The sequence below is a fragment of the Salmo salar genome, chromosome 04 (genome assembly GCF_965601325.2).
Source record: "Salmo salar chromosome 04, fSalSal1, whole genome shotgun sequence".
Taxonomy (NCBI): Eukaryota; Metazoa; Chordata; class Actinopteri; order Salmoniformes; family Salmonidae; genus Salmo; species Salmo salar.
The window spans coordinates 67177022-67187971 of NC_138294.1; the positions used below are offsets into that span (position 1 = coordinate 67177022).

At 46.1% G+C, this 10950-nt stretch overlaps 1 protein-coding gene across 1 annotated transcript; it reads right to left on the bottom strand.

The window, feature by feature from the left end:
• Nucleotides 1–1129: 1129 nt before the first annotated feature.
• Nucleotides 1130–10950, bottom strand: pom121 (POM121 transmembrane nucleoporin). Its single transcript, XM_014197121.3, has 13 exons — nucleotides 10337–10950; nucleotides 9348–9563; nucleotides 8979–9146; nucleotides 8767–8847; nucleotides 8406–8577; nucleotides 7887–7978; nucleotides 7702–7781; nucleotides 7453–7565; nucleotides 7259–7358; nucleotides 6904–7167; nucleotides 5351–6790; nucleotides 5018–5125; nucleotides 1130–4855 (listed from the first exon to the last, which is right to left on the bottom strand). Exons 1-13 carry the CDS (start codon nucleotides 10900–10902, stop codon nucleotides 4755–4757), a joined length of 3501 nt encoding a protein of 1166 aa, XP_014052596.1. The 5' UTR covers nucleotides 10903–10950; the 3' UTR covers nucleotides 1130–4754.

Here is a 10950-nt window from a genome sequence, read left to right on the forward strand (position 1 = left end):
ATTCTCGTGACATGTACTGAAAGTGCATTTACATCACAGCAGTCATGTTTTTAATATATAAGCCTGTGACTTTACTCGCATAAAAACATGGTTGCTGTCACACAAACATCCCTCCATACAGTAGATTATATAGCCACATCACTCATAACTTAGACCCAGTCAAAAATGTGACTTTCCTGTGTTTTATATTTCCATGTTGAGATGGGAATAATACTGTGAAAATGCCTATTTAGTGCAAGAGCTGTAAGAGGGGGGAATGTCCATAGGGGGAGTAGGCAGCTGAATAGCCACCAGCTACCTGCTTCCCCCGCTAATCCCCCTATGGACCCCTCCCACCATTTACCTTACCCGCTGCTCGCCCAGTTGACATTCCACTCCTTCAGTCTTTACTCTGCCTCCACCCCAAAATACATTATTGATTAATCACTGGCAGAGTTATGTATATAGTGCTTTTTCTCATTTTTTTATTACCACTTTCATAATTTTATTTCACTTAGTCCTGCATGTTGGACTTGCCTAGTTAAAGGTTAAATAAAAATGTAGTGAAAAGAGTCACTGTACCCTACATTCACACCTGCAACTATAAAACCCCCAAAGGTCGATGTCCACACCCCCACATCAATCCCTATAAAACATCCCTTAAATTTAAGCTAGAGGTTTTTTGTTGCATTGGATGCATCTCAATCCACCGCATCTGCCTATGTCGCACTTCCACATCTGTGGTGAAAGAGCCAGAGCCGTGTTTCAGACCACGAGACATCCCGAAAAACAGTTCTCACAAAATTGTCTAACGTTGGAACGGTTTGGCCTACACACTACTATGACCCTTCTATGGAAAGGTGAGACTCATGAACATGTCGTTTTTCTTTAGGACTCCCACCTGGCCTCACATGTAGGTCCCCTCTACACTAGTTGGAAAAATGAATTGACGTATAAATGGACTGTGTAGTACCAAAAATAAGGGCCTTAATACATGCAACTTTTTTTATCCTGATCTTAGATCGCTCAGATAAAGGACTTCAGAAGAAAGAAAAAATGGGGGGGAGGGGTGCTGTTCCATGTAGTATGCTGTTCCATATAGTGAATCTTATTCAATGCATTTATGGGCTTATAGCAGTAAGGCCAAAAGTAATTGCTCAAATAATTTTATTTACAGGGCTTAGACTTAAACACTGAATCTTCAAAGGACCACCTGGAATTTCAGTCTGTTTGGGTGGGATGGAATTTTGGCCTGCCCTGAAATTATTTGATATTGAGATAAAAAGGTCCAATGCAGCCATTAAGACATCCAGCTCTCAAAAACACTGTCATATTATAAAAAGTCTACATTTCAGATAAGTCATTTGGTGCCTCTTCAACAACAACAAATAAACACACATGGAATAGCCTGAACCCTTGGTTAAATCCATACGGTTAAGTATGGCCACAATAAGTCAAATTAAAACACCTCTACTTATTTACACAGCTCTGCACAAGGCTGAATGACGATGTTCAATTTACAAATTACTTAAGTGTATGCGGATTTGCTGATCTACTGAAGGACATCGTTGTACTAAATGGGTAAAGCACAAAAAGTCAACAAATTATGAACAGAAAAATTACAAATCGGAGTACTAAATATTATACTACATTCAATGTTTGTGCTTTTCAATTGTGCATACCAGAAATCTCAACTAACAATAACATAAGACAATTAAGCCCTATCTATGGGAACAAACACTTGAACAAAAGGTGGCCAGGCCATTTGAGGTGGTTTGAGTTAATGCCGTCACATTTTCCAACCATGTCATAAGCATATTTCAAGATACAATAACATTTTCTCACAAGATATAAAAACAAGCCTGGTAAATGAGCAAAACATGCATCAGTCTTCTTTCAAAAGCTGTCAGTCAAAATGACCACTGGGCAGACTGTTCATTTCTCACTTCACATCCAAATAACTGAGGTTGGGTGCTACCAATTGTTAAAGGGATTACGTATAACACAAAACATGGGCATCATACATAAATGGCATACTGGAATAATGCTGCATATTGAAATAGAATATTCTTTTAAATGAACAGGGTACTTGAGTGTCCCAGCACAAACATTAACGTAAGTATTTTTCTATACACTCAGCCACACGCAAAGCCAGTCTCGCTCTCTAAAGTGACAATTCACGTGTGTCAGGCTTGTACTGTACACAATGATCAGACAAACAGCATTCACATATACTAGCAGACCCAGTACGCTCTTGTATATAAAAAAAGTGGAGCTCTTCGAAATGGAAACTTTTAGACGCTTTTATTCCACCATTGCAATACGGTTGAGGAATGATTAACAAATTAAAAGTAATTCAATAACTATAGACCAATTGCGCCAGTGAGCCAAGCTTGAAGGAATTCTAAAAGGCAACCTGCTTTAATACAAAAATAAAGTTTGTGCGTTTTTTTTCCCTCCATGTTTAGCATTTATTGCCACTATTTAGTCAAATCATGCCCCACACCACACACACACACACACCTCTCTCTTACAAACACTAACTGGCTCGAACAGGAGAAGTTCTGATTAAAAATTAGTATTCAAAATCCTAGTTCTGTCTCAAGAGGGGTGGACCAATTACTAACCGATTCAACACCCGAGGTAATTTTTGTAACCTACATTGTTAGTAAAATGTTAGCGCACAACAGAGGTTAAGTTTGACTTGAAAGAAGACAATTCCCCTCCAGTTCCTTTAGTCCTGAGTTTCAATCCAGCATTAATGACAAGAACACCTCTCCTGCTGTGCACATTTGTGAATATAGTTGTGTAGTCACACCCAAACACATTCATCATGAAATTGTTAAAAAGTCAACAAAACTCCTAACCTCACCCATTGAACGTGCAGGTAAAACCCATGTCCGGCACTACCAATATGCCGCCATTCACCACATTATTTCCTCCAAGCCAGACTCACCGAGGCAAAAACTGTAACAAGCAACAAAAAAAACACCAGAAAAGACTTGAAGGGAATTATACGAGGGGAAAGCGGTTTGACTGCTGAAGGCGCAAGTATGTCCATCACGAATGCATAAGAGCATGTGAGCACCAAGCTCAGTTCATTTTATAATGCACTCAGCTTTGTCTTGGTAGTATACAGATGCAGGGGTATTGTGGTACAGTCCCCAGATGTTTCTAGTTTCTATCATGGCAAGTCAGAACTATGACAGATCTTATGGGGGCTGTGTGTGAAGGTGGGAGCTGGCTTTCAAGACATAAATTGTTCTGTGCCATGTTGGTGGGGAACACTTACAACTCTGTATTTAACTGATCAAACAGGGTCTTTAATCAAGACTGACTAGTTGAATCTGGTGTTTCAGTGCTGGGCTGGGGAAAAACCCTGCATCTCCTATAGCTCGCAAGGATCACCATACCCATCCCTCCCATAGCACACAACTGCTCTGACCACATTCAAAACGCATCCTTACGTCCTCTCCCTTGAAGTAATTCACAAGGTTAGGATAAGTGGAAGCTGCAGTAACATGCTTTTTTCCATCCAACGGAATACAATCCACAGAAGTTACTTCAAGGGAAGGATTTGTTAACGTTCTCAAACAGTTCCCCGATCGGTATTGAATGTCCCCACCTCCCATCTTCACTATGGCGATAGCATGAGTAGAGAAAAGGACTTAAGCGGTGGTAGAAGAGAGAATATTTTGTAGGTCAGACCTTTGGTTTTTAGCGCAAGTCCAGGGTAGCCCATTTACACCAACACAATATCGACCCATGAATTACTACTACCCTAGGACTCCTCATGATCATAATGCCATCCCCAGATTGGTTAAACATAAATTATGTATATCAAAGGATTTTATTGTTCACCTTATTCTGTCATTAAGGATGAAACGAGTAGAACAAATTCCATTGTAGGAATGCGTCCCAGTGCCTGTGCCACTGTACAATAATACAAGGGCATATCTGAGACCACTACACTAAGCACTCATTCAAAACACAGGTCGGCCTAATTAGTTTGCCCTTTTAAGTGCCAAGATGCCACATACCAGTCTTCATTAACTGAGTGAAACAGCCTTTAGGAATCCAAATTGAAACTCTACATGTAAAATAAACACAATTCATTGTCTAAAAACTCAACATCTCCTATACATTATGAATGCCATGTACAGCTGGATACGTCCATGCAGATCATACTGACGTGAACCCTATTTTGACCGTGGGCATATGTCCAAAAAAAACAGTTCAGCCCTTGTATAGCCGTTAACACAGTCCTGCTTAGAATTTTATACAAAAACAAAGTGAGTGAGAAGCGTGTCGGATCTGAACAAATCCTGCTGTTAGCAAATCAAAAACGGGTCATAAACCTGTCTAGTAGGGGAAATCCAAAAAGCAGGGGGAAAAAAGTTTGAATTGGATATGCTACACTTAAAGTCAAATGGATTTCAATAGTCTTTTGTCTTTCAAGTATAATACATTGTTTCATTCTGCCTCCTATCCCCCTTTCTGATCCTCCCTGGGAGAGTGGCTACACTGTCAGAGCAGTAGGCATCCTAGGAGGGCCGTGTGCGCCTCTGCTAGCCTTGTACCACATAGCGGGCCAGCCCAGGCCGGCCAGGGGAACAGCAGAGTGGGGAGGCCTGTTGGTCTGACTGGGGTTACAATGTAAAGCTGTGTTAGCCATAGCAGCAGTTCAGCTCCTCTGGAGGGTGTAATGGGCTTCGTCGATAGCAGTGCTGAATGGGTAAGGGCTTCCAAGCCATGCGCTACCTGCCTTGGCTAGGCTATTTCTTCCTGGGGTGCTGCCTTCGGGCTTGTAGCCTCTGGCGTGCCCCTGACGTTTTGGAGCCAGCGCCAATGGAGAACGAGGGAGTTGATGGAGAGCCTGGTCAACAACAAAAAACATGTCAATATAAAGATGCACCTGGCTGTTGACTATATCCATTACAGCTTCTCAGATTTAGGAAGAAACAAAGACTATGCTTTTTGCTGCACACTTCAGGCAGAATGCTGGAGAATCAGAATCAAGTTCTAGTTATTTTCTTACCGAATGCTGAGGGTGCCAAAGCACTGAATCCTTGGACTGGAGTTCCTGGGCTTCCAAAGGGGATAGGACCTGCAGCGGTGCTCTGGCCAAAAGTAGGGGTAGACGTCCCTGTACAATAAATGAACAATTAGAGACTAGAATAAAAGACATCTATTAAACTTTGGTTTTGGATTGAACTGGCCTTTTAAAATTGGCCAATACTGTAAAATCTCACTGCCACCCAAATGCAACATTGACCAACATCTGATTTATTTTAAATCATAAAAAACTGTTGTGGATGAAAACAAAATCAGTAAAAGAGTGTTTGTGTTAAATTATACTAGATCTACTGACCGAAGGCTGGCTTGTCACTAGCAGCAGCCCCGAAGTTGAAGCCTGGTGTCTGTGTTGTGAGATTGGGTGTTCCAAACTGAGTGCCTGAAATTGCTGCGCTGAAGTTGAATCCTCCGGTGGTTGGCTGGACAGGGGTAGCGGGGGCCTGCTGTGCAGATACACCACCAAACGAGAAGGTTGGGGCGGAGGCTGGGAGTGTGCCGGCAGTCTGAGTGGCAGAGCCAAAGGCAGGGGCTGCTGGGGCAGCCGCGGTGTTGCCAAATGCAAAACCTGTGGAGCTGGCTCCAAATGCCAGCTTAGTGGGGGTCCCAAACGTAGAAGCTGCCGTAGTGGCAGCTGCACCAAAAGCGAAGGGGGCAGGGTTGGCCCCAGCTGACCCAAATGCAAAAGGATTAGCTGCTGCAGTAGCAGCAGCCGGGGCCTGAGTCGCGCTGGGGAACGCTGATGCTGCTGAGGCGTCGAACGACGACTTCCCAAACGTGAACGTGGACTGGATTGCAGGTGCTGCAGCAGTAGTAGTGGCTGCAGTGGCCATGCCAAAGCCACTGAAGGATGGGGTGGTAGAGTTTTGGGTGGCTGCAGCCTGGCCAAAGGTAAATCCCCCCTGGGCGGTGGCTGGGGGGGCGAGTTGAGTGGCGGCAGAGGTGGTGGTCATGGCACCAAACAAAAAGCCGTTGTTGCTAGTGGTGGCGGCTGCGGTGGAGCTGAGGGTGGGTGCAGGAGCTGTGGTGGAGGTGGCGCCGAACTGGAAAGTACTCCCTGTGGCAGGGGCAATGGTCGTGGCAGAGGTCATTGCAGGCGGCGCACTCCAGTTTCCAAACAGAGACTTGACAGATGGCGGGGCGGCTGGCACTACGGAGGGGACGGGGGCAGGAGCGGTGCTGCTGGACACTCCAGTGAACAGGGAGGCAGCAGGGGCCACCGTACTGCTGTTGGTGAGCCCGCTGAGCAATGAAGCAGATGCGCTGGCTGTGGAGGGGGCTGAGGTAGCGGCTGGCTGTCCAAAAGCACTGGCTGTGGCACTTCCAAATATGGGCTTAAAAGTTGGGACAGCAGGTGTGCTCTCTGGGGCTGAGGTGGCTGGGGTCGCAGGCCCGAAGATGGGCTTGAACACAGAGGCCAGGAGGGGATTATTACTGCTGGTTATTTCTGTGGTGGCGGTGGGGGCCAGTGAGGAGGAAGGGGCTGTCAGTGTGTTGGCCAGACCAAACAAGCTAGCTCCACCCAGGGTGGGGACACTGCTGGGGGCCTTGGTGACTTGGCTCAGCACCTGGATGAAAGCAGAGGACATGGTGCTGGCAGGCTGGGAGAGGGAGGTTGGGGCAGGCTGGAATGAGGAGGTTGGTGTGGGCTGAGGAGCAGTCAAGCTGGTCTCTCCCTGCAGAGCAGAAGTCACCAGTGGTGCAGGAGTCAATGCTTTCACAAAGGAGACAGCCGGAGCTGGAGGGGGAAAAAAAGAGAAAAACAGGCTTTTGAGTAACATCTTCACTCAAAGACAACCACCAAAAATAAACGTCTTCCAACTTTAAATGACTGATCTGTGACTAACAGACCTGCAGTGGTGGCAGCAGCACTGGCGAGGGCGTTGTTCCTCATCATTTTAAGAGACTCCAGGAGGGGGTTGGCCGAGTGGTTGGTGGTGACGGGTGCGGCAATGCTTGAGGGGACAGGATCCAGGTTGACCACAGGGATAGGAGCCACCACACTGGCAGATGTCGATATGGAAAGAGGGCTGGCCAGCAGGGTGGCCAGGGTGGGTGTGGGGTCGCTTGACACAGGAGGTTGATAAGATGTGGTCACTACTGGAGCAGATTTCTCTGGAACCAAAAAAATGACCACAAATCAATATCCCAAACTTTTTGTTGTTGACAAACTGGTTTATAAAAGTTGTGATTTGGGAATACTCACCACACTCTTCGAGGACTGTGTTGATCTGGCTGAGAGCGGCTTTCTTCTCCTGATCCAGGTCTTTCACAGTGATGGTGTAGCCCAGCTCAGGAGGTGGAGGCTGCAAAGACAACATCAATGTTAAGACTCCATCTGTCAGATGATTAGCTACGTGTCCCATTTGAGTACATGTTCATTTACGCAGAATTTCTCACCAGAGAGATTTGGTCTCCTCTACGACTGGACACCAGCGGAATCTTGCGTTTCCGTTTCCCACTACCTGCAGAGTCTGACGCCACACGGACCTCGGGGGCTGGAGTCAGTTTTTCTGTAACAGAAAATATAGTGCATTGTCCGTTAATGTGGTGGCTCCAGTTATTTAAAATCAAAACATAAGTCTCTTTTGGGACAAGACAAAAAGCCCTGAGCCTGATCTGGAATACACATCATCAACATGCTCAAACCAGTGGTGGGTGCTGGGTCCATCAACGTCTTGTCAGACCTCGTCGAGGACGCAGAGCTGGGCGAGCGAGCATCTTCTTCCCTGGCAGACAGAAGAAACAAGGTCATAAAATGCACGCAACAATGGCAGTTCTCATTTCATCACAGGACATGGTGTGAACCTAGAAATGTCTAGATGGGTGAATACCTGGGCTTTTTAGAGGCTCTCTCTGGGGTCTGGGAGCGGGACGACCCAGGGCTGGAGAGAGGGGAGAGGCTGCGGGTGGAGGCCTTTTTCCGCTTGAAAACAAACGTGAAAGTGAGGGTTAGGTTAAAGGGATACCTGGTCAGTTGCTCAACTGAACGCATTGAACTGAAATGTGTCTTCCACATTTAACCCAACCCCTCTGAATCAGAGAGCTGCGTGTGCTGCCTTAACTGACGTCCATGTCATTGGCACCCGGGGAGAAGTTGTTGGTGGTGGTTAACTGCCCTGCTCAAGGGCAGAACGGCATATTTTCCCACCTCGCTGGCTCTGGGATTCGAACCAGCAAACTTTAGGTTACCGGACCAACACTCTTAACCACTAGGTTACCTGCCACCCCCTGGTTTTCTGACAATACTGCTTTGTGTAGGTCAGCTCTGTCAACTGAACTCCTGGCTGTCGATCCCAACAAGAGGAATACCCAATAAGAGGAGTACTGTCCATCCAAATGATAAAAAGTACCTGAGCAAAGCCTTGTGAGGAGCTGAGGGAGCTGCGGATGGAGTTGCGGACCGAACCCAGGGTGCCGCTGGGGGTCAGGCCACAGCTCACAGAACTGATGGAGGAGGTGCGCGACTTCTTCATCGTTGACTCCTCCATCATAGTGTTCAGTCCTCGCTTCAGCGTACCAGGCCTATAGGAGTTGGGAGTGGAAACAGGATTTCAGAAGAGATTGGAAGAGGGGATACAGTATTTGAATAATTAATTATTTAGATAACTAACCATATCTATACACTGAATGAAAGCAAAGTCGCATTCAAATGTAATATCAGGACTTGTATTACAGAGAAAAACGTTTTGTACTGGCATTGCTCACACTCACTTGGGCACCAGCTGTGTAGGAGCTCCATTGGGCAGCAGTGGCTCAAATGCCGAGTGAGCACTCCCACTGCTGTCATGGCGCCTAAGTGAACAAAGAGCAGGTGTACGTTGTAAACAGTCTTCAAGAGCCACACAATACCAAGAGAGACACTTAAGTGTGAGAAGAACAGTATGTTGTATATAAAGGCATTGCATCCTGTGGTAGTCACATACCTCCTTTTGCCCTTTTGCCCTGCAGTGAAGCTCCTGTCATCTTCCTTGTCCACCTCTCTCTTGCGGCTCTCTTTGAGCATGCTCAGAACAGTCTCCCTGGAGCAGGGGTCTGCAGGGGCCCCCAGGCCTGGAGAACCAAGGATTCCCGGGGAGTTCAAATGATCAAAGCTGCAGACAACATCAATTGCAGAACAAATGTCAGAAGGGCCACCCAACAACTAAGGATGTTTTCAAACTGCATATGGACACTCATAATGTGTTACCCAGAATGATCACAGAATTACAAGTTGCTTGCATTATCCCCAACAGATCTACAAACATTTTGATAGAAAAATTAAGATGCGGCAAGACAGGGCCAATATGACTTACAAAGGGGATTGAGTGGTGTTGCGATCTGGCCTAGCAATCTTCACTGTGACTGGACTGTGGACTGCCGGGGAGTTGCGAGGGCTGAGAATGTTCTTCTTTCTGAAGCCGTCCCACTGGGCAGGGGGCAGGATGCCCACAGAGGATGTGCCGGTCTGCTGGAGGGGGTAGTGGCGCTGGGGAGTTATGGTGAACCTGCCCATCATGCCAAGGGGCTCCCTGTACACAATAATGCGACCACAGGATTAGGTCATTGCAAGAAACGGACATAGATCATTTATAAACTGATTTTATATTCCACAAAACAGGAATTTAAACAAAATAGGGGACATTTTATCTGTCAAGAGCCTGAGCTGACCAACCATTTTACATTGCTACATTGTTTTGAAAATTATAGTAAAAGCAATTGTAACTGCAGTCATCATTACAGTGGAAAAGATTCTTACTGTAAAACTTCCTATAGTGCATGTTCAAAACATTGCTATCGCTTGTCTCGTGCCATACTGTCATCCAAAGAACGTACGAAACACACACAAATATATACACACATACATACATATATATCTCGAGCACGAACTGAAGGGGGGAAGGAACATTTCCTTGTAGAGAATGGAGCAGATAGCAACTCCCACATTTTCAAATATTGGAGGGAATGCTAGTATGTGTTGGGGCGAAGCAGCACGTATTCTCAATACATTTAAAAACAAGCAACTGTTTTCCTATTTAATGATGACTAACTACGACACGAACTGTGACAATATTGGAATCGTTTAAAATCGTGTTTGACAACTGCACCATGTGTGCAACATGATCCGTAGGCGCAATTTTGTTTCGGAATTGTATTTAACTACGGTTAGCACATTGGCTACTGACAGTTGCAAACCAGCTAGCTACGTTAGCTGACAATGCTAGGCTAACTACCTTGTCATTGATAGCATTAAAGTTCTTAGGAAAGTTAAAGTTAGCTAGTTAAACATTATTTCAGTACTCACCTCCCGAATGACAGCCTTTTGTTCGGAGTATAAACAGCGTGGTTGGGTCGCGCCAATATTTCGCGCAGTTGCTCTCGTGCGTTTGGGTTAACACGCGAATTCGCACCGGCTCGCGGCCTCCCAACAACTGTGGGAGGACTTTCTGCCTTCCCAATGTAACTTCCCATTAGTATATCCCGAGGACTGAACAGAAATGAGTCGCTGTGTCCCGCGGCTTTCCGATAAATAGCGCTCTCGGAACGTCTTTGGTCGGTAAATACTAGCGGTTCCCTAACGTCACCCTTGACGGTGCGACTTCTGACTCTCCCCGCTGTGGGTAATCCGTTCGCAATCTCTGGCAACCAGCGTCGCAGCACGGGTGGAATAGTCAGACCATGGCGTGGATGAGGGCCTAACCTAGCGTTGAGTGATTCTCCACTGTGATAAATACAGGCAACGCAACAAACTCCAAGAATGAACGCTATATAAAAAAAGGTTGGAATATAATACACAACTAGACAGAATATTACGATGGAACAAAACACGAGAGAGCTAAACGCTATGAACCGCTTCTCTCTTGGAGACATGGCGGCAGCGCGCCGCCGGAGGACTTTGATATCCCATAATGCCGCGCG